Source organism: Cololabis saira, chromosome 8, assembly GCF_033807715.1.
Source record: "Cololabis saira isolate AMF1-May2022 chromosome 8, fColSai1.1, whole genome shotgun sequence".
Lineage (NCBI taxonomy): Eukaryota > Metazoa > Chordata > Actinopteri > Beloniformes > Belonidae > Cololabis > Cololabis saira.
In genome coordinates, this window is record NC_084594.1 from 17,103,772 (window position 1) to 17,127,897 (window position 24,126).

Consider the following 24,126-nt stretch of genomic DNA (forward strand, 5'->3'; position numbering starts at 1 on the left):
TCAGTCTTGCTTATTTTTACTGCGACTATCGTTTTCTTTGGCACTTTATAGTTTGGTGCAAAAGCAGTGGAAGACGCTCAGATTCATATGCAATAAAGAAAAAGGGAAAAAAAATTGTTCCATTTTGTTTCTGTAATTTCTGAAATAAATATGTCTCTCCTGTGGATGATCTACTGTTACGAACATCCTGCATTTGCAAACATACCTGAGGCTGGCAAAATTGAATGCAACATCATCATCTTCTAAACAGACAAAAACAACATTTATTTTTCTTGAATAATAAAATCTTTGATCGCTGAGTGCCGTGACTACAGCGCGCTCTGCCCATCTTCTTGCGGGGAACCGCGCTGATTTCATTTGTGTTCATTATGCTCATGGAGAATTACATGACCCGCATTGTTTCCTCAAAGCTGAAATCGATGCCCCGCGTGCCTCCCGAGGGTGCGTTCCATGTTTTGACAACACCTTTGACACAGTCTCATGCTTGGAATAAATCAAAGGTGCTATGGCAGTGCGACGCGTCAAAACCCAGACACACAAAAATGTGTTCCTGAGTAACGTTTTTCACCTTCATTATGCACAGAGACAACGTGGTTCTAAAATTCTCTTTTATTATTTTGCTTGGATTAAGACATATTAAAAAAAAAAGAGAAAATTAAAAATAAACAACAAAAAATCTGTAAAAATGGTAAACAAGTGTCACAAAACCCTTTTCCAGATTAACTACTGGTACAGATCTAAGCATGGCTTCTGTTCAAAGTGAGAGTTGCATTCAGTTATCTATACTATACACATACATGTGCTTGCACATGAACATGGGTCACGGGGTGTTTGCGCAGTTTTTCACTTAACTCTACCTGCAGAAGAAACACCCTCCTGCCCCCTAAAATGTTTGTCTTCACAACGTCACGGGGGCTCCTCGATTTTCACATTCCTTTAAGGTCCATATTCCCTTCAGTACACCGCAGAGCTCTCTCCCACCGTGTGCAGTCCAGGCTCATGTCCTCCCTTTGAAAGTGTTCATGCAGGTATAACTCCCAGAAAACTTGTAGATTTCTTCAAGTGCAACTTGTGGCATGAAGCTAGAGAGTGCAGGAAGATCAGTGATACAGTGTTAAGCATGAAGCATGAAGTGAAGTAAGATGAAACCAACTGAAATGTCAGAAGAGGACTTTTTACCTTTTAAGAATGACAAGGGCGTGCATTGTCCAGGGCAAGTAGAGGAACGCCTTGTCAGTTCTGACTGCATCCACAGTCTTCTGGGCAACTACTTCAGGTCTGAGAGGTGGAAAGAGCTGGGGAAACCTACGTAGGAAGAGGAACAATGGTTTTCAGATCGAGGGATCATCAGGGATGAGCAGACCTAGATTTCTTTCTGTGCCATAAATGTCAATAAATCTGCCTGAAGACAGCAACCACAAAGGCCAAATGATGAGACATTATGTTTACAGCAAAATAGATGCACATTTTGCAGTTGTGGATCAGGAAATGGTGATAGGTATTATCAAAATAAAAGCAAAATTCTCAAGTTTATTTTATGTTAGATGTTGCATTAGCTGATTTTAAACTGTCTTGAATGAAAAAAAGTGGTAAAAAAAAAAAGCAGCAACGAAAACTGAGGTCTTATGGTGTCAGGGGATTTTACTCTTGTCCTCATTTTGCTTCTGTTGTCAGGTCTAGAGTTAAGCTTTTTTGCTGTTTTATTTTGAAAGTCTTATTCCTTGTGTGTTAGTTTTAGTTTACTTTCCCTGTTCTCTGTCCTGCTCAACCCTGTGCCTGTAATAATTACCCCCTCTCTGTTTATCAGTCTCTCTGTTTGTTCTTCAGCCCCTTTTTGTTTTTCTGTGTCAACCTGTTAGGTGTAGCAAGAATGAAGCAAACCTTCTACGTTCGAAGGAATAATGATGACAGTACTCATTTAATATGAAAAACTCAAGACAAAATATGCACGTAGAATAAAGCCTGTGACCTACACTAGTGTAAGTCCATGATGATTCGTTTTGTTTGCAACACAGGGTCGAGTTTATTTGCCCCAAATAAGGCAACATAAACCTTCTGAGACATGATTATTCTTTTTTTCCAAAACATTTTGAAAGGTTCTTATACATTTTTAAAGAGTTTGATAGAAGTAAAGCTAATGATTAAAAGAATAGGTCACCGTGGAAAGTCATTTTATCATGTTTATCTGGGATTTAAAGGTCTTTAACTCAATAAGGTCCACAAGGGTAGAACTTATAAAGAGGAAAAGTAAGCGGTGACAACCCAAAGGACACATGTCTCGGTCCCCATAAGAAAATGATGTGCCAATCCATCAAATGCACACCAAACTCTCTGACAGTTAAAGTGAAAAACTTTGACCTGAAAATGAGAATCACTTGAAATGTTTGGATTTCTTTTCTTCTCTCTCTCTCTCTTTCTCCTCTAAAACTTGAAATCTGCAGCACATTTCACAGCAATCTGGCTCATGGCTGATAAGATACTTTTAGTCCGTGAAATAAATGTGATGCCTGGGGGCACTGCTAGAGGGAACGTCTGGAGGTCAGTGCGTGCACAATCTGGCAAATTTAGTCAAGTTATCTAAGGGGGCTGTTGGAAGGACTAAAGCTAACATCCCTGAAGCTACTCGAACTTATAAGTAAAAAAAAAAGAAGTTGTGATTCGAACTGTCAAGTCAGTTTTAAGTTAATTAACTCGAAGGTCCAGCAGGTTCAGAAGAGGTTGTGGTTTCTAACTGGTAAAACTTTGAGATGGACAACCCAAGACAAGTCCATTCATCCACGTATTACAACAAATGAAGATGATTTCAAAGGTGTATTTTTTTCTTGGGTATGTCAGCATTATTCTTCCATGGCAGCAGATATTGGCCATTTTTATTTTCTTCACAAGTAAGAAACAATTTTCCTATTCGTGTTTGTGGAAAGACGACTGCTGTCTCTTTAAATTACTTTACTATTTACTACTATCTACTATATTACTTTAAATTACTGTGCTGTTTTTTTTGTTTTATGCTGTTTTTTTTGTTTTATTTTGTTTTGTTTTGTAAAATTGTCTTGATCTGCCATTTTGTATTATTATTTCTGTTTTACTTGTTCATATTTACGTTATATATCATTTGCATGTTCGGAATAAATCACTAACTAAAAAAAACAAAAAAAATCACTGGAGACGATTACAAACAGACAACAGGAAGAATATTACACCTTGTTCCTACCTGACTCTCATCCCCTGGAACATCTCTGTGTTGGTGTGGAAAGGAAGCACGGTGGTGCAGCTGACGCCGGGGCAGTCCAGCAGGCCGAGAGTCAGGCTCTCCATGAAAGCCAGCGACGAGGCCTTGGAGGTGCAGTAGTCTATGGTCCCCGGGATCGGAGACTGCGACAGGATGGAGTTGATGCATACTACGTGGCCGTGCTGCAGCTCCAGCATGCGTGGCAGGAACGCTTTTGTCGTCTGAGACGGGGACATGAAAACAGGAGAAAGAGGGGGAAAAAAAGACAAGATGGAATGAGGTGAGGAAATGCAGTGAAAAGTATTCAGCAGAGAAAAAGGAGCAACAGACAGGAGAAACAAGCTCACAGTGTCAACCCAGATTATATTTCCATTTCCATTTAGTGGATAATTGCATTTCTGTCTGCATACGACCAAGTCTTTTGATCTCGATTCAAAATAAAAATGACATGGGTTTCAAAACACCTCTGATGTTTCAGGGGTTGAGAGGCAATTTGGAAATACCCCACTTAACCTGCCATAATATCAGCCCGGATTGATATGTCTGGGGTGCCCACGGCATAGACTGCCACGCTGTAATCAAAATATGAAAATGATATGGATAATCGTCTCGGAAGAATTCCCCCATTTCTGCAGGTGAACTAAATCTGCTTCAATTTCTGCAAAGCTTACCCAGAACTGTCCCAATGTGTTGATATGTTGGGATTTCAGGAGGGCGTCGTCATCGCTGTCCATCAGACTTTTGCCGTGAACCACTGCTGCGTTGTTCACTAATATTGTAACATCTCCCACCTGCAATCCAAGAGGGCAGCAATGAGAAAAGAATAAACAGAAATACATCACACCATTGGCAAAGAAATACAACCATGCTTCCAAAATAAAATGTAGACATTGTGTAAAATACAAATAAACGAGAATGCAATGATTTTCCAATCTCACAACAGGTTTCATCTACAACAGAATATATGAAAACATATCACATGTTCAAAGTGAAATATGTGATCATTTCATGATAAAACTGTGGAGCATCTTCTCATGTTAACGAACGGCATTTTACTTACATGATTAAGATTTAACCTGCTTTTGTAAATGTAACAGCAAAAGTATATTGTTAAACAAATATTTTTTGTGAGTGATTGTAAGTCCCATCCCGGTATCTTGCCTGATTTTTAATGCGACGTCACCTGCATCATTGATTTTTGCTTTGGTCCCTAGTGCAGAAACAGTTTTTGCAGATTCTTGATTTCTTTTGATATTATACTATAATGTAGATGATGAGCTGTTTAAATTTGCTAGAAAAATGTGCCCACTGGAACATTATTGTCCAATGTTTTCAAAATTGATAGATGCTTATTTGCTTAATTTATTTATTTTTGCAAACTGGCATGGCTCTGCCCACCATGACTTATTTGACACCTTGTCTTTAAGATGCTCTTGTGATACCCAATCATGTCACAAAAAAAAATGTATTGCAAAATGTTACTCCAAAGGTTAATCTTTAGTTGGGGTGGGAAAAAATATCAATATGGCAATATCTTGCGATACTTTGCTGGCCGATTCGATATCAATATTCAAAATTTTAATATAATTTTTTTTTTTCAAATAATAAATAAGCTTTCAGACGGGTTGTAAATCCAGTACGACTTTATTGTATACATGGGCTTAAATAATATTGTTGATGGTAATTATGTTAATGTTAATTTCAAATAAATAAAAAACATTTGCAAATATGTTGTAACTTTAGCTTGTATAGTTACAATAAAACGGCATGGATAATTGGAATTACATTGTTTTGACTCAGTTTGTCCCGTGAATTCACTTTAGTCTGATGTACATTGAACTCCGATTTTAAAAGTTTTTAACGCTTTTACAGTGAACTATATGTACAACATCGCAATATATCACAAAATTTGGATATCACAATATTGTATGGTGACTCAAGTATCGTGATGTGTTTCGTATTGTGAGGTCCTTGGCAATACCAACCCCCAATCTTCAGTAACTCTTACTTTTACAGCCTTTGCTTACCACACTTCCACCTTTTTAGTGGCACACTGCTGGGATCAAATTCAAAAGTGAGTTAATATTTTTCATGAAATGGTAAAATCGCTCTCTTTCAACACTTGATGTGTTTTCTATGTTGTTTAAGGGAATAAATTATGGGTTTATGAGATTTGTAAACCACTGCATTCTGTTTTTCATTTATATTTTACAGTGTCCCAACTTTATTGGCTCTGGACTTGTACCAAAGAGAATAAATCACAGTAAATGTTCAGACAATAGAAACTGAGAGGCATATGAGTGAAACATTTTATAATCAGTTTCAGAGTGTGCGAGTTTCATTTGTTTGCATCCTGTAGGAGAAGAATTAGATTCCCAAATAATAAAATGCTGTACCTTTTCTCTCACCACCTTGGCTTGCTTGTAAACTTCTTCTCGATTGGCCACATCACACACAAAGTAAAGGCACTCCGTTCCAGAGAGGGAGATTTCTTCAGCTGTCTCTTTCAGGCACTTTTCAGTCCTCCCCCACAAGATCACCTTGTAAACAATCAGATTTTTAAAGATTAGAGGACTGAAGAAATGTTCTGCAAAATAAGCCCTGCATATTGGGAAAAAAAACCAACAAAAACATCAAGTGAACTTTTGGTTGTCAATGGAACAAAAGTTTTGTTTTTACTACAGTCAGTCAGCCACAACATGTATATTTTATGCAACTTTTTTTGGCAAACGACAGAGAACAGAGGTCACTTCCACTCCAACAAATAGTTTTGATGCAAGATTAAAGGCTTGGAGGCTGCTGTGTGGATGAATTGTCTCTTCATCCAACCAGAGGCTAAATGAAGGCTGGTCATTTGAGCAGGGAACATGAGGTGGAAGGGGGGGTGGTGGTGGGGTTGGGGGGTGGACTGGTGATTGGGCAATTAGATCTGTCAGTCTTTGGGGTCAGGGAAAGGTAATGAAATCAGGGGTTGAGCCCTCCTCATCTCTCAAACACAAATTCTCAAAGAGATTACACGGCCTGTTGGGCAGATGAGCCCTGTCATTTCTGGTCAGGGAGTCTGAAAACACTGTGTGTGTGAAGTGCTGAGGACGCCAGTGTGGGATTTGGCTGATCGCCCGTGACCAAGGTTAATATTTGAGTAAAAAGTCCTCTGGAAAGTGATCTTGTGTATCTGGGAGTCAGAGACGGTGAATGTGTGTGTATTCATGAACACACAAAGGACAGCATATGTCTGTCTGTTTGCACATGGCTCCGGCTGCCATTCCCATTGTTTCACCAATGTTTCTATGTAAACATCCATTTAGCCAGTCGGCAGGATGGATTTGCATTTACTCAATAGTCTTGGAGATCCAGCTCTTAAATGTGGCCTGAACAAATAAGCCAACATAGAAGATATGTATACAAGATGGGATGCATGCTGTATATTGGATCCTAATCACAGATTAAACCCATTTTCTTGCAGTAACACAGCATTTTTGGATCAAACCATTAAAATTCACTTAACATTTATCTAGAATAAAACATAAATGTAGGTGTTTGTGTAATTTTCTTAAGACGGCGTTATTAGAATGCCAGTAGAAGCAGACAAACGCAGGAATTCTTAATCTGCAAAGTCCTGGGGACATCAAAGATTAATCAACAACGTGCTCTTTATTTCTCCATCGCATCAAAACAATCAGCATCCGCCTCCTTCGGAGAATGGCCCTGGTTTGACTTGGTTTTTTTGTTTGCTTCATTTGCACACCAATTTGAGCAATCAGTGAGGGAAGACATGTCCTGATAAATAATTGAAAGCTTTTAATAGGATTTGAGCCCGACCAAATAAAGCCAACAGTGCTCATTTAAAAGTCAGCAGTTAAAATAGGTTTTCCTGTTAAAATGTTATTCAATTTATTAGGTTTATCACCCGTCAAAACACACAGGACCCTCAGAGCAAACAATCATTGGCCAAATTGCTATCTGGATAGAAAACAGTTTCTAATTGACCTCTCGCATGCTGTGTTCACAACTGGTGATAAACCACTGATTGTTCTAACAAGGCATGCCTAACAAGACTTAATTTTAACACATGCTCTGAGTAAAAGCTCTCTCATCAGCAAATTATTGTGGTACAGCTTGATAAAATACACAATTCTGACAGGGATAGCTGCTCAATACATGCAGAAGTGTACATCTCTGGGTTCGGCCGTAGCTCCAGCTGGATTACAGTGATACACTATCTCCCAGCCTTGAATGTAAGGGTGGGTATGAACCCTGCTTTTCACACCTATTGTATGGGCCGACAGAGAAGCAGCACACAGAGGGGGCAGCAGGAGTTCAGGAGGCAGTCGCCTGCCACTGTCTAATTACAGCAGAGACAGCAAGGTCAGTTGCAGGGCAATACCCAGCTGGGAGTGGTGTGCTTCCCGCCTCCAGCACAACACCAGCACACCCACACAAACCTGTTGTCAGTGACTCGCTTAGGTTCATCTTCCTTGCAGAGATTTATTTACGTCATGATGACAGCCACAGAAAATGAATAAATAAATCAATTTTTTTTTTCTTTTTCCAAGGTTGGGGTTAGTGTGTTCAAAAAACCCAAATGTTCGAAGCTTCGACGAAATACATTCTTTAAAGTTTTCAGTTGTTGGCTTGGACTGCTCTGAGATCCCTCTCAAACTGTTGCATGTCTTTTTTGAAGACCTTTTGTTATGGTTTATTGTTAAAGAGCTTTGCAGCGCACAGAAAGCTCTCGCTCTCCCCTCCTGAGTCTCCCACTCTTCCACCCGGTGAACTCTTTCATCAACTCTGAAGTAACATGAAAATGTAAAAGCCTCTGCAGAGGGAAAAGCGAACTCTGACTGTCACAAACATGCTCAAACTGGGGTGAGCGCAAGTTCAGAAAGGTTAGTCCTAGTCCTAATTGCCGCCCTACTTCCTTTTAGCATCTCTTTAGGCAAGGAGCAATTGTCATTCACATTACCACAGGTGTGGTTTTCAAAGCCTTCACACCTTCATAAAACCCAACAATAGGGTGCTGAAAAACACGGTGACATCCTTTGTTGTGCAGCTGCAAAGCAGTGCTTTTAAAATCTGGTTTCTTCTTGCTCATTCCCCAAGGATACAGCATTGAAAGACAGAGGAAGCCAGTTAGTATTTCATTGAACATTCAACAATGTTTTCATGCTGCTAAAATTGTGCCTTAAGAGAGGATGTGAGAAGCGGTGCCCGTGTCACACACTTTCAGCTGGTGTGGGTTAACATTACCACAATTTGAGTCCATCTGCAATGAAGGTTTCCGACCAATAGAGGTCAAAAATAAAGATGTTTCTGGGCACTCAGCTGTTCATCCACTAGACTGGCAGACAAACCGTTGCTGGGCGTTATGAGCGGAAGTTTGCTCACCTACAGGTGGAAATGGAGGATCCTGGTTACGCTGGTCGGTGTGTGTATTTTCTACAGCTAGAAAACAGCAGGTTTGTATCATGAACCGAACCGATCCTAATCTAAAATCTATATATCAGTAATAACGGATTTCTTATCAGGTGACATCATTTGCATGTACATCATTTGCATGTACGAAAGCATGTACGAAAGCAAGATGAAGCATAGTTTTGCCTTTTCTTACCACTGAAGGAGCATGCCACATTTGACAGATATAACCTCAAAAGAATTCAATTTGCAAATATTTACAGTGCATTGCCATGAGCAATAATTACAGCCACAAATGCAATGCATTCCATAGCTTTGTCTGGATCATTTTGTTTTTGATGCACTCTATTAAAAAAAAGGCATTTGATGTCCTGAAGCTGTGCTTGAAAACAAAATCTGGGTTTCATTAAAATATCATGGAGTCTTTGGTGTTTTGTGGATCTGTTTGCAGATTTTACAGCAGTGCAAAGAACAAAAAAAGAAAAAGTAGAGGTATTAGCAGGGCTGCCTGGGTGTGAAATGTGGATGGCTTTGAGGGAGTTTCACTCAGGGTCTCTGCAGAAACAAGTCCTATCCACCTACACTCAGTGTAACACACCCACATGGCACAGAGTATATTCATTAATGATCTAATCATTGCCATGTCGTCCTATATGTCAGTAGACTAAAGCAGAATGACATCATTTCAGTGCCACACTTTATCATATCAGTCGGCCATAAATGCTGTGCAGACCTGCCCTCTGTTTGACCCAGGCTGTTGTGCAATACATGAACCAAAATAGAGGGAACTGTTTCCAGTCTAGGCGACTTGGGGGTTGTGATCCCTGCGTTCATGGAACAGTGGCACAATTCACTCGGCCAGGGTGGACCAGGGTGGACCAGGGGGACCAGGGTGGACCAGGGTGGACCAGGGTGGACCAGGGAGGACCAGGGGGACCAGGGGGGACCAGGGGGACCAGGGGGGACCAGGGAGACCAGGGTGGACCAGGGAGGACCAGGATGGACCAGGGTGGACCAGGGTGGACCAGGGTAACCAGGGTGGACCAGGGAGGACCAGGGGGACCAGGGGGGACCAGGGGGTGTAGGTGATAAGATAAGATAATCCTTTATTTCTCCCTCAATGGGGGAACTCACTTTGTTTAGCAGCAGTAGGCTACACTTAACACTAGGGGTGTAAAATTTCGTGATACAAAAACGTCAAAATACGTGTCGTGGAGGTGACAAAGTGTATCGCGATATTGGAATATTAATATTAATCTATTGTGTTGACTAGTAACGCGCATCCGAAAAAAGAAAAAAGTCAAATCATACATGAGAGAAACTATTCAGTTTGTGGCAAAATATTTGTACTTGTATGAAACTGAAGATGCATAATGCAAACTTGACATTTACTTTTAGTCAAGTTTGTGGAAAATGGTTGGCCTGGCTTTCTCTTTAAAACGTAAACAGTTATAAAGCATTACAAACTGTAACAATAGGGCAAATGCACAGCATTATTTTGTGTCTTTCAAATAAAAGACACAAGATTTTTTCCAGTCATATGTTCTTCATGCAAGGTTGTTAAAAAAAATACTGCTATAATATTGTATCGTATCGTTATCGTGATCTCAATATCGTGTATCGTACCGTATCGTGAGATTCGTGTATCGTTACACCCCTACTTAACACACACATGCAGGGGAGTGGTAAAAAAAAGTAAAAAGTAAAAAATATATATAATTACGAGATATAAACAGTATATACAGTACATTGAAATGGAAGTAGAGGTAGTGCGAGAGAAAAAAAAACTGCAAAAAAGCAGGTAAAATGTGTGTGAGGTAGACAGACAGATATTGCACATATGGTATTGCACAAGGTGGGTTCAATCAGCTGTATTACCAGCGCTGGTGTCAACACAAACTAAACAACTAAAAATAATGAGGACGCATTGCCATAACAGAGGATGCAACAAGTGGTCTAATAATTCCCCATACCTTTCTGGCTCCCTGTTTGGCAAACTCCTTGGCCAGGTGTCGGCCGATGCCCCGGCCTCCCCCGGTGATCAACACCACCTCCCGGGACAGGTCCTTCCTGCTGCCGGGCAGCAGCGCGCGCAGGCCGGCCCGGACCAGGCTGAGCAGGATCTGCAGCGGGAACAGCAGCATGCGCCGCGCGCTCCGCAGCTCCATCGGGGGATCCTCGCAGGGCGCAGGGCGGACGGTACCGGGTTGACGCTGCAAGTTCACGCGAAACAATGTCATCCACACACACACGGGGAAGTTTTTTCCTCTCAGGAGTAATCCACGAGCGAGCCAATGAAAAAGGCAGAGCTGCAAAGGACCGCGTTGGAGACTCGCGTCATCTTTTAGTGGAGACGCGCCGAGGAGTCGCGCATTTTACGCAGCGGAGACGTGAGAGTCCAGGCGAGGAGCCGAGCCTCCTCCTGACCTGCTGCCGAGCCTCCTGCTGCTGGGTGCCTCTCTCCTGGTTCCTCTCTCCTGCTGCCTCTCTCCTGCTGCCTCACTCCTGGTAGTTCCTGCCTTGCCTCTTGCCTCTTGCCTGGCTGTATCGCCGCCTCTTCTTCCCCGGACTGTGTGCGCTTCCACTGGCGAGCGGACCTGGATGAACCTTGAGGGGAGGTTTATAATGGCATTAATCCTGATTGACATGTTATGTGGGGATGGATTTTTTTTTTTTTTTCCTTTTTTTTGTTTGGCTCCAGAGCCCTGAGTGTGAGTCTGCCCTGACTGGTTGGGTACTCGCCTCTTCCCCACCCCCTTCACGGGTCCGTATCTGAGGTCCGGCCCCCCCACCACCAACCCCAGGTGGGAGCCCAAAAGTTTAACTTCATAATCCCGCTGACCTGATCTCAACCTCATTATGTAAAAGTACCAAAAAAAACAAAACAATGGTGTTGTAATCACGTAATTCCCCAAAGATGCAAGTCGATACAAAATAAACACTTTTTTTTTTTTTGTGGGTCTAAATGTAACAGAGTGATGAAAAGTCACAGTCGTTATTGAAAGAGGACTCTTAAAATAACCTCTTGTCGTGGTTATTCATTTAAAAAAAAAAAAAAAGTGGAAAAACAAGGAATCATGCAAGCGTTGAGTAAACATTAAGTACAGAGCACCCTCCAGTACTAAGTGAGGTAATATGACTCAACAGCTTGTAGAGCCACACTGAGCAGCAATAAAAGTTGAAGTAGTCCTTTCCTGCAGGAGCCTTGCACACGGTTGTCGACTACATTACATTACATTTAGCAGCAACTTTTATCCAAAATGACTTACAACAGAGGAATACCAATACGCCACTGTAACTCACAGATCCCAAAGTAGGTGCAGATGAGACAGGATTTAAATGAGTGCAGCCAAGTGGCACTGAGATGACATTCAGGTGCAGCTCGGGAGGTTAAAGGGGGAGAGCAGTTCTCAACACCTTCTTGAGGGACGAGCCTGATCTCGTGGTCACTGGTAGCTTGTCCCACCATTGTGGAGCGACATGAGAGAAGAGTCTTGACTGAGATGGCCAAGCCCATCCGTCTTCCTGTGCTTGAGGAGGGGTAGATCAGGCCTTTGCCATCAATCCATTTTGACCCCTTCACCTTTACGCCACCGCTTCAGTTCATTGAGGTGTTTTTGGTATTCACCTGGGTTGAGGTCGGGACTTTGACCGGGCCATTCCAAAACCTTTCCAGCCATTATGATTTATATATGCTGGTGTGCTTCTGATCATTGGACGGATGACCTCACATTTGCCCCTAGAATACTCTTGTTGGCAAATGAATTCATGTTCATATAATTCAGTTCCTGTGGCTAGAAACCAACCCCAAACAATGATCTACCCTCTGCCATGCTTAACCGTGGTTATGCCATGTTTATGCTAACATGTGGTCTTTAGTGTTCACCGAACGTGTTGCAGAGCATTAACAACAAACAACTCCACTCTGGTCTCATTGCTCCATAAAACAAACAAACAAACAAAACAAAGGGGGGGGGGGGGGTACTAACTTATGCATGACTGTTTTCTGGCCTTTATCACTCAGGGTTCAAATCTTATGGCGACTTGCAGCTAAATCATATGATTTGATCTTGAAAAAGTAACTTTTTTTCAGCTTTTTTGTTATTTCTATCACATTTCCAAGTCTTAGAATACTTGCAGTCTACATGTTTTAATATAAACACTTGTGCAACATTAAGGAGAGCCTTGTATTTAAGAAACATTTATATATGACCGTAGTGAGCATTTAAAATTTTACTTGATAGAAACACAGCTGCCCATGCAGTCGTGGTGGTCTCCAGCTATGTGTAAATACCCATTAACATAACTGTTTTAACCCGATTTATTGCAGTAACAACATTTTGGAGGCAGCCTACAGCCTTCTGTGTATGACTGTGCAATTTGGAAAAATAGGTCAACCCACTCTCGGAACCCGCTGGCAGAACGACAAACAGAAAACCACAAGCATACCTCCTAAACAAATCCTATATGTAATAATGGGTCTCAGACAAGATTCCAGTCTGTGATGTTTGGCGTTGGCACTGTGATTTTTACTCAGAGTCGCTGAATGCTGGGCTTTTTCAGCAACTGGGAAGGGTTTAAAGAGAAGACTCACAATGGTTGCTTTGTGCTGGGCTCTGCTACTTAGTGAAGGCTGAGGGGCTCTGAAAGGCGGCAAAAACCTCCGGTGGAACACAAATCCAGATGTTGTCTTTATTTATTTTTTTTTATTTCTGACATTTTCAAAATGTTGTGGAACCAAAGTCAATTTCCATCTCTTTTTGAATATAGCTTATTATGTGCCCTCCCCTAACAGGAAGGAAACACAGCTAGGTTGTTCTGCAAAGTCATTACAGTGCTGATTATGTTGACATGAGTGGAAAATGAGTTTAGCCTGCATGCAGAATGAAGAAATGTAAACAGAGAATATCTCAGAAGATGCTGTGCATTCAAATTCATGCCATCACTGCCATCTACAGAGCAGCAGGGAAAGTTCATATGAGTGTGTTCAGCCGGGGAAACCAGGAGTCTCTCCAAACGTTTGCCTCTCCAACAGTGAAAAGGTCAGGACTGCAGATTTAAGCACCAGAGCTTTTCTTCCTACCCGAAAAGGACAAAGATAAGCTGGAAAGTAAAAGCAATGTAACATTTAAAACAGTGTTTAAAGTGTTGCAATGCAATAAACACGATGGTAATGTATTTGCAATAAAAATGAATAAACAGGTAAAGATCTGTGGATATAGACGAGTTAACATGTAATTAGATTCTGTGTGGGAATATAATCTTTTTTCCTCGGGCAGCATGCAGCTGAAGATGTCATTAAGAGAAATCAAGGTCAGAATGTATTGCTTGTAGATGTGGGAGGGCGAACAAGGGCTGAAAGAAGGTAGATAAAACATTTTCCCCTAATGACTTACCTTCAGCAGAGCCGACCAGCAACACCATGGACATTGGTTGAGCAATTTTAATAATTGGCTTTGCTGCTCTTTTTGCAGCTTCCCTCCTGGTAATTGGACTTCTGTGCTCTCAGCTGATGAATGCGGGCATTCCTCCTGGGTTGCGAATAGTGGGAAGCTGCAGACGGCTCACGGCCTGTCACGGTGTTAATGGTATGTGTTAAAGTGTCGCCGCTTGTTGTCGTATGTTTCTGTCAACCATGTTGTATGTGTGAAGACAACATCTTCGCTTTGATGTTATATTTCTTCCAGAAATACTGAATGTTTTCTGCGGAGGAACAAGAACGCACAAAAGGACTGTTGCTTTGTGCTAATGTCCTTTCTTTGTCCTCCAAGATTTGATATAGCCCAGAAGAGAGAAATCTGAGATAAGAAATAGCATCAAGGCTCTCAGAAGCACAAAGTCATGTTCTCCTTCTTTGATGTTGTCATAGTAAATGTAGTCTCTCAGAGACAATAACCTTCACTTTGACTTTACCAAACATCTTTTTTTTTGTTTGTTGGTAATGTGTCTTCCCTTTGTTGCGAGTCTGTGGATTTTTCCATGCCGGGAAGGCCGGGTCCTTCATCATCTGGGCACCTGTCGACACGCCAACCTTATTTGGTTGGCGGTTCATGGACTTGCTTTCAGACTAACTTGAAACAAGTTTCCAGAGGTCAGCGAGTGAAGGACGCAAACTTTCCTCAGCCACAGCTGATGTTCTATAAATCTACGTCTGTGTCTGAGTGCGCTGGAAGAGACCTTTGTGTATTTCCACCCATCGGCAGTCTGTAGGTGATGCTCTATTACATTAAAAGTCAGTTGATCAAAGATTATGTGAAGCTTAGCTCAGACTGCGATCAGATCTCAAGATTTAGGTCGATTGCTGTTCGTGTTTTGGATGGCTCCGTGCCGGTTTCGTGCTTTGTTTGTGGTTTTTTTGTTGCAGATTTCCAGTGCTTGACGTGTGTCTCCGTGTGTTCCTGCTTCCTGGATTGGCAGTGGATGTCGTCACCACCCCCCCCCCACCCCCCCCCCCCCCCCCCCCCCAAAAAAAAAAAAAAAAAAAAAAAAAAAAAAAAAAAAAACACTGGGTTTGTATGTGTATATATATGTATGTGTACGTATATGTGTGCGTATATATATGTATATATCACATATAGTAATAATGCACATATATACACTTTTGGTTTCTACCGTCATGGTATCAATCAATAATATGTGTGCAGACAAGGTAAAAAAAAAAAAAAAAGATTATGTGATCATGTAATTGAGAAATATATGGACATACACACCTAAGGTTAAATAATCTGATCTTTAAAGTCTTTACTGTCAGTTCCTCTATGATCTCCCACTTTATGACTAGATCAGGGGTCGGCAACCCAAAATGTTGAAAGAGCCATATTGGACCAAAAACACAAAAAACAAATATGTCTGGAGCCGCAAAAAATGAAAAGTCTTGTATAAGCCTTAGAAAAAAGGCAAATGGCGAAAGGCGAAATGTCGAGAAAAAAGTTGAATGTTGAGAAAAAAGTCGAAATGTCGAGAAAAAAGTCGAAATGTCGAGAAAAAAGTCGAAATGTCGGGAAAAAAGTGGAAATGTTGAGAAAAAAGTGGAAATGTCGAGAAAAAAGTGGAAATGTCGAGGAAAAAGTGGAAATGTCGAGGAAAAAGTGGAAATGTCGAGATTAAAAAGGAAAACGAAAAAGGAAGAAAAAAAGAGGAAAAAAAGGAAAAAAAGAAGAAAAAAAAGAGAAAATTAAGAGAAAAAAAAAAGGAAAAAAAGGTCAAACATTTTTGAAAAAGCTCCAGGGAGCCACTAGGGTGGCACTAAAGAGCCGCATGCGGCTCTAGAGCCACCGGTTGCCGACCCCTGGACTAGATGATTGTCCTGGTACATCTTCATTAGTGACAGAGAAACCTGCGCTTGACAATCTCAAACATACCATCAAGAAGGCTGTCTCTGTGACTGGCCTGCAGAGTGGACACTTTTGACACCGTTGTGGGGAGAGGAGGACTCTGAAGAAGCTGTTATCCAGTCTGGATAGCCCTTCTCACCCTCTCCGTCACATCCTGGACGGCAGCGGAGCTGCTTCTCTAACAGACTGATCCAGCTCTGCTGCCAGGAGGACAGATAAGAGGCAATCTTTCCTTCCACGTCCACAACTCCTCACAACAGCGCACCGCAGACAGGCGTGTTTCTGCAACTTTTGGTAAACGGCTTCTTGCACACTTTTCATTCCTACTTCTGCATCCACACCGTTCATTCTAAACCACAATGCCTCGTGTGTAGAAGATTTTATATTGTTTATATTCTCATACCTAAAACTCATCACTTTAATTTTGTTGGTTCCATCTTAAATTACTTTTATTTTACATTCGGAGGCTTCTGTATCTTTTTAATACCTGATTATGTTCTTGCTGCTTCTTCCCAATTAATGAAGTATCTTTCTCTCTCTCTGTCTCTATTTATCTATCGAGCTTATCATGAAGCGATTAAAGTAGATGCCGAAAATTTCCTTGATTAAAAAACAACCTTGGACTCAAACACATTAATCCAGTTTTCCGATTTTGTTTTGTTTTCTTTTATCCATTTTCTTTGAAGAGTCATTGACATTTCTTAAAAATAAAAGGGAAAAACATAAATGAATGAATAAATAAATAAATCACACATCTCCCTTCCTTTTCTCAAATTTCTTCTGATATGTATGCAGATTTATGGTCCAGCTGGATGAGTCTGAGTCTGCAACGTGTCTCTCCCCGTCTGTGCCAGAGACAGTTTAATGTGGTCTCTCGTAGTGTGGCAGTCACATGGGAGATCACTGGGATGAACCTGGAAGCAGCTCTGTGCCAACTGCTGCTGATGAGAGTGGGTCGACATCTGCCATTCCCCTGTGCTCGGGTCCTCATCTACCCAACTCTGCAGATGGCAGACTTTCAACCTGCCCTCATACCAGAAAAACCATGCTGTGGCCATATTGTTTGGTGGCTCCACAGAATTCCTTTCCTGCGGTACCTCAACGGAGACTTGTCTGGGTGCCATTAAGGGCCTTGCTCCCACTGCGCTCAGGCAATGCTATTAAAAGTGCCTTTACGGCTTCTTTTTTTTTATTAAAAAGACGAAAGATATAACATCTCTCATTTAATTCCACGGTACCTTGATCCCACTACACTCTTTGCTGTATCCATGGCAACTGAGCGCTAATTCCCCTCCAGGTGATCTACAAGTGATCTGTCTGAGAAGTTAACATTGCTTTGAAAAGGCCTGAGCAAAAAGTAACTGATCAAAAAAAACCGGTTCAAACCAGCAGGAGAATAGAGCCGATCTACGGACGCAAAAAAAGGACTTCAGGTATAAATTCGGTGCCTAATCTTCTCATTTCCCAATGTTCTTCAGCGCTCTCTCATTTCTGATTTGTTGTCCAGTGAAGCAGAAATCACTATGTGTTTTTAGGTTGTCACATCAAAGACGATGTTATTATCTACTCAGCTTAATATTAATGGTTAAAATGGTTTCCAATTATTTAAAATTGGTTGTTACATTATAAGAAAATGAGCCGTGTCCTCTACCTTGAAACACTGAGGAGTGAATTGAATCGAACCGCTTAGATGTGAAACCACAAAGACACAGTGTAGATATAAAGCATTCTGCTCACCTGCCAGCTGTGGGCTAAGTTGGATGCATTTTCCTTTTCTCAACAATGCAGCCTCCATGCTGGCAGAGGAGGGAGGGAGAGTGAATTTGGCTATGATGAACTGTGGCAGTTTACAGCAGCTGGATCTTGTTAAAGTTTTAAAAACTGTCTGGTGGGAAAAAGAGGTGGCCTCAGCTCTCTATCACTGCGGCTCGGCGCAAAACCAATCCTCCGAGTGTCCACTTAAGTTAAGTTTATGGTTGCTGTTATCGTGCCGAAATTGATGCCTTAATACCAGGCACTTGGGCTTCGTTTCGGCTACACATGCACCTCCCCAATTTTTTGGAACGTGTGTTTCAGAAAACAATGGGAGGTGAGGGCGAGCATTTATGTCTGTGTTGGAATTTCTAAAACCAATCCAAACCCAAGGAGGTAAAAGCACTGCAAAATGTTTCTATTGCACATTTTACGTTTAATTACTTAACTACTTTTGTACTTGACTTATTTTAGTGCTGTTCCTGCAGCGTGGCGATGTGATTCTTTCCAATATTTGCACAGTTTAGGACGAACGATCAGGAGCATAATTATTTTATATAACTGCATGATGCATCTCTTTATGCTACTATTGTCTGACAAATGTAACATGTTCACCTTCAAGTCTGAATTAACTGTAGCTACTCTGACTTCACTTGTCAAAGTTACTCACGTCTGAGAATGCAGATTAGCTGCATCTTTTCAAGATGAATCCCTGACATAAAGCCTCACCTGCAGGAGCCGGCCAAGTGCCTCACAGCAACTCAACGAGTCAAAACTGTGGCAAAAGTGATGAGGCAGTCTTCATTCAGCTAACATCAGCTCAGCCTCCCGGTGGGACCGGCTGGAGCTGGAGACTAATTGCATTGATGTGAGGTTGGGCCACAGGCTGCTGGTTCAGGATTTGAGAGGAGAAATGACTTCAGAAATACTATACAACAGTGTGGATCGATAGTGAAGTGTGAGCTTTGCTGATCCTTGCGCGGGGCTCATTGCTCAAGCTCCTGTACGTCCCTCTTTCCTCATTCCTTTTTGCAATCTCTGTTTACTCTGTCTGACACAGTCCACTTGGGAGCAAGAGATAGCCAACAAGCCCAGTTGTGTAGACTGCGTGCCTCAGTGGGACCATAAGCCAGACGTGTCTTGGAGAAGACGTGTCCCGCGGAGAGCTGAGGTCAGCCTTTAACTGCTCATTCAGGGCATTAGCACCAAACTGAACGGCTGTCACAACCCTGCAAGTAAGGCTTTTCTTCGGTAAAATGTGGGCACTTCTGCATAATGTTGACGGCTAAGATAAAGGCCTGCGATAAAAGTCCTTATGAAAGCAAGTTTCTGGTCCGGCTCAGCAGTCATGAAAAATGTATAAAATCATCAGACCTAAAAGGCACTTAAAGGCTTGTTACAGCAATTTGCTGGTGTCACATGGTGAGCCTCTTTAAGATTATTAAAAAAGAATAGGCCCTCCGCTGAATAACTTAATTCAAAGACGCCTACCATTTACAGACTACCCATACTTACTAAACAACACTTTTCTGTAGTTATCTAGGTCTTTCTGTATAAGATGCTGTCCGCCCACCACTGCCCAGCATCCTAACATTATTCTGTCACATAGTATAAAGAACGTTATGTACATAATGGAAGCTTATTTTTTCCCTTTTTTGTGTTTTTTGTTGGCCAACCCTGCAAATCTGGCATCCAAACAACGTTACATGGAAAGTTAAGATGTCTGTCTGACCGATTTCTGTTAAGACAACCATTTATAATGATATACCACTGCAGCCAGAAGATACATAATACACAAGGGAAATCAAACCGTCAACCATCCAGTTACAAGGAATATGAGTGAAGTGCAAGTGCGCTCGACTGCATTTAACATTGCATGGGCAACGCACACCAGTAACACTGCTCATGAACAATTAAAATCAAGGTGGCCCAGATGCCTTTTATGGTTCAAATTCAGTCAGCGGTGTAATTAATGACTGCAGTAACACGGCAGTTAACTTTTCCTCCCTTTGCAGCCTTTTCAACCGACTCTGTCTCCCTGCAGTCCTCAAATCAACGCTCCAAAAAGCAGCCGTCACATGTTCCACCTCTGACTGTGTTTAGGTCAGCATAGCAAAGGCACCCAGTCGGCCTCTTCTGGCAGAGCTGCTTTGCCAGGGCATGGCGTATGCTCTCCAGCCCCCTGCGTCACAAGGACCCGCATGCGAGACAGCACTTTCCCTTCCCAGATCCTCGTTTGAGTCAGCGTCTGCCATGAAGACAGACGTAGAGCTGCTGAGTTGAACCACATGAAGTTTATGATTCATGAATGAGCACAAGTGGGAGAGGGGAGGATGCACTATATGACGTGGCATTACACCTGAAACTCAGAACAGGGTTTTAGAATGCAACTGTGAATAAAAGAAGAGAGGAAAAAACAATGAAACACGTGCTAATGATAGAACTGACTTGTGTATTGAGGCAAACGAGAAGCCCTGAGTCATCCAAGGCAAAGTCTGAGGAGACACGCTTAACTGTCATTCCATTATGTCTTCAGTTAAGGGGAATCAAAGTGTTTAATTAGGAGGAATTAAACATGCTTATGTTTGATGGTCAACCATCTGTGTCTGCCTCCTTTTCCCCCCACATGCCTGCTGCCTTCCAGTGCAGCCCTTGTTAGCTAGTTAGTCACACTCCTGTGCTGCTGCGTTCCTATCACATGATACTTGTGTGTTATGGTCAGCCTTCATCCACAGCCGTGTTGCGTTGGCCTTCTGAGCCACATGATGGTGCTGTAGCAGCACGTCGCTCTCTGTCTTTGAGCTGCTTTGCTGCACACTGTCACAAACAATAAAGGATTTCATACTTGCATGTACATCTCAGATACATTTATTGTGATCAACAAACAAGTAGTTTACAACAGTGTTTCAATCATACTGGCATTCGATCCATGACTTTAAATTAAGAAAAATATTAGCAAACAAATCTTCCATTATTCTATTACTCATTTGGGTTAATATATATGTATATATATATATATATATATATATATATATATATATATATATATATATATATATATATATATATATATATATATATATATATATATATATATAACAAGTAAAGGGATCTCATTAGGACAATAAACATGGTCCTCAACTCAGCCAAGTTTAAAACAAATACACTGTTTCTGGATGATAAACACAACAAAAATTACTTTAAGTGCAAGTGTTAGTGTCAGTTTTAGAGACAAATGCTTTAGAAGCCCAACTATTCATATTGTGTGGCATAACCATTTACATCCTGTCATACTTAAAGAGCAACTTTGGATAAGTGAATTGTATCCAGACCACTGTGTAAGTTATCTTTGTGTCCTACTCAGGGGAGCCCCGTGATCGATGGTCACAACATTGCTCTCCCCCTTTGTTCAGAGCTGAATGAATTCATTTACTCTAGGATCTTTTTATTTTTATTTTTTTATGAATTATCTAACATTGAAGCAGTTAAGCATCTGGGATGATATAAAACTAGCATAATAGTAGGAAGGAGTGGCAAATCAAAGAGAGAAACAATTAACATGGCAGCAAATCTCGTGTAAATCTACACCAACAGTAGTTCAATGACTATTATCGGTCTAATGCTTAAAATTTACTGCCAGGAAAGGGACAGGCGAAATACACAAATCTTGTGCAATACCAAATGCAGGGAAAACAAAGTTATTCATGAGACTAATGCATTGTGTCTTTGTTGGAAGGGGATCTTAATACCACCACAGATATATGACTGAACAATGGGGAGAGTTTTGCAATGGCATTTAAGGTTGACCTGCAAAGCAAAATCCACACAGTTAACAATAAACCTGATGTAAAGCGTGCTCTTGTTGGGATACTAAATCATCACTTAATCTTATCCTCAAAGGAAAACTGAATTGTTTTTACACACTTGTCTGCCGAGGCTTCTTATCAGGTAGTGAAAGGACAAAGGGGAAAAGTATGCCCTTGGCTGCAGGGAGGACACTCAAATCCGCCTCTGTGAAAGCTGGAGAGATCTCATCAGCCTCGAACCTCATGGTGAACTGTCGGCTGACGCAGTAGACTGTGCCATTCATGGCAACACACTGGAAGGCAGGGCAGTGTAGAAGTCGCCTGGAGCTGCACTCGTACCATAATCGCGCCACTGTGTGGTACCGGTACACGCTGACGCCCAGCAGTGGGTTCACATCAAACCGATACAGAAATCTCCCCACGCCCACCATATCTGCAGTTCTGTCATTGCTGCCCACCATGAGACTTGCCCTCCAGGTGTTGGATTTGGGGTTGTAGCGCAGTAGTATGTATCTAAGGGTGCCCCCAGAAACAAAGAGCTCTCCGCTGCACACCGTGGCCTGATGCGCCACAGCGAATGTATCGTTAGGCAGCGGAGCCACGAAAGTCCATCTGTCCAGCCGAGGGTCGTAGCGCTCCACCGAAGAGAGACATTCCCCTCCGATGGCATAGACGTAGCCCTCCAGTGCTGCCAGTTTGCAGCGGGGCCTGGCTTCATTCATAGGACTGATCTCTTTCCAAATGGATGTCAAAGGATTGTAGCAAAACACACGCTTTGAAGGTGTCATTTCTCTGTCCGTGCCTTGGCAGCCCACTGCCACGAATAAGTAGTTATCCATCGTGCACATGGCACAGGCTTTAGAGATGACCTCCTGTGGGATCAGGCAGAGAGGATGCCAGGCGTCTTTGTAGTCATCATAATAGTACATTGCACTGGACATCCTCCTCTGTTCCACTGTCAGCCCGTGGCCCTCCGTGCTCCTCAACCAGTCTTGAGGATCCATGTCTGCAACCATGACAAACTTCCTCCCCCTCATTCGCCACCTCTGGATTTGCTCCCGCTCACCTGCCATCAGACGTCCGTAAAGTTTAGGGTCCCTGAGCACCTGCAGATAGTTGTCGGACATGACCCTCAGGGATGCTTGCTGCAAAGACAAATTGCCATTTTTCTTGGTCAGATAAAATGTCTCTAGACAGTTACCCAAATCCAGTTTACTCTTCAACTTTTCCATATCTGTGTCAAAAAATGGAGCCCCTGCTACTGTTTCAACATCACACTTATCCTTCACTTTGTGTCCTTCGCTATCTCTAGAGGTTTGAAGAGAGAGAGTCTCACTGCTGGTTGAAGCCAGAGAGTGTGTCATTGGAGATGGGATCCTTGAAGCTTGAAAGGCGAGGGAAAACTCTGAATCCTCTGTTGCCGACAGATAGCTCTCCTTTCGTAGGAGTGCAGGCCGAGCAACTTGACCCATCCTGAGATTTCTTTCCGAGGAGACATCATCATCTGGGTTTTGTTGAGGATCCAGATCACTTATAATGATCGGGCTTACCGAGGAAGGGGACTGTGTGAACCTGCTGCCATGATTCCCAAACTCCACCTGCTTTGACTCAGGGCTCCTGTCATACTGACCCAACAAAGTGTTTGAATCAGTAACTGAGTGAGAGGAAGACTCAACGTAGTAATCATAGATCTTTCCGTGCACAACCTGGTCTCCTGAGCCTTCCAGCACCACTTTAGCATCCTCAACTTTGATTTTTGCCTTGGAAAGAAAGCAGGAATACACCCCTTGGTGCTCCAAGTCCTGCCTTAGTTCCCTGCCCACGCCCACACTACCTTCCAGCTTCTGCAAAAAGCAAGGAGAGTGGCGCCCCATGATATTAGCCAACCCATTCTCTTTTGGATCTTGGAGGTTCAAAGCAGAATCAAACGAAATATTACTGATATCATCCAGTGGTTGGTTCAAATCAGTGAGCTTCTCCTCTTTCCTACATTTGTCTTGGCCAATCTTTGGCATACTAAATGCCTCCTCACTCTTTTCGACTCCATGTAAAAGAGCTTCTGGTATTCCCATAGTGCTGTCAGGTGGCAGGTCTGCGTATGAAGGTCCAATTTGCTTGCTGCCATCGTCCTTGTCATATTCTGGTTGGCTTCGATGGTGCAGAGTTTTCTTGCAGCTTTGGCAGGCATCATATTGTGGCTTTGTGTTGTCTTTGCCTCCGGGCTGTATTTTTCGAACATCCCTGGAGTTGTAAAACCTGTAGGCCCAAGAAACCAGCAGCACTGCAGCCACGGTGACACTAAGTCTCAGCAGCAGCTGCATGTCGAACTGGCCTCCCAAAAGGTCTGCGATGGGCATAGCTGAAAAAAGTAAATAAATAAATAAAAGAAATGGCAGCAATGAGTGGTTGACTGATCCTTTTGAAAGTTATTGTCAGTGCACCTCAGCGGACTCGAGCCGGAGGGTTTTCATTGTAAATGAGCTGCTGGGATCTGGTGACAACGCCTCTTTGCCCAAAGGATCAAGGGTAAAATGATAGCTCTAGAGTTTCTATTTACATCCTTTGCTCTGTAGAGGCGGAGCACTTTTCA

General features: G+C 42.2%; 2 protein-coding genes across 2 annotated transcripts; both read right to left on the reverse strand.

Moving 5' to 3' along the window:
* Positions 1-591: 591 nt before the first annotated feature.
* On the reverse strand, positions 592-11,341 carry dhrs3b (dehydrogenase/reductase (SDR family) member 3b). The gene is made up of 6 exons (XM_061728454.1): positions 10,618-11,341; positions 5,626-5,769; positions 3,901-4,020; positions 3,212-3,450; positions 1,180-1,305; positions 592-1,082 (listed from the first exon to the last, which is right to left on the reverse strand). The coding sequence occupies exons 1-6, from the start codon at positions 10,882-10,884 to the stop codon at positions 998-1,000; spliced, it is 981 nt and encodes a 326-aa protein (XP_061584438.1). The 5' UTR covers positions 10,885-11,341; the 3' UTR covers positions 592-997.
* A 9,492-nt stretch (positions 11,342-20,833) lies between these two features.
* Positions 20,834-24,120, reverse strand: klhdc7a (kelch domain containing 7A). The gene has a single exon (XM_061728455.1). It carries the CDS (start codon positions 23,891-23,893, stop codon positions 21,647-21,649), a length of 2,247 nt encoding a protein of 748 aa, XP_061584439.1. The 5' UTR covers positions 23,894-24,120; the 3' UTR covers positions 20,834-21,646.
* Between the last annotated feature and the right edge of the window lie 6 nt (positions 24,121-24,126).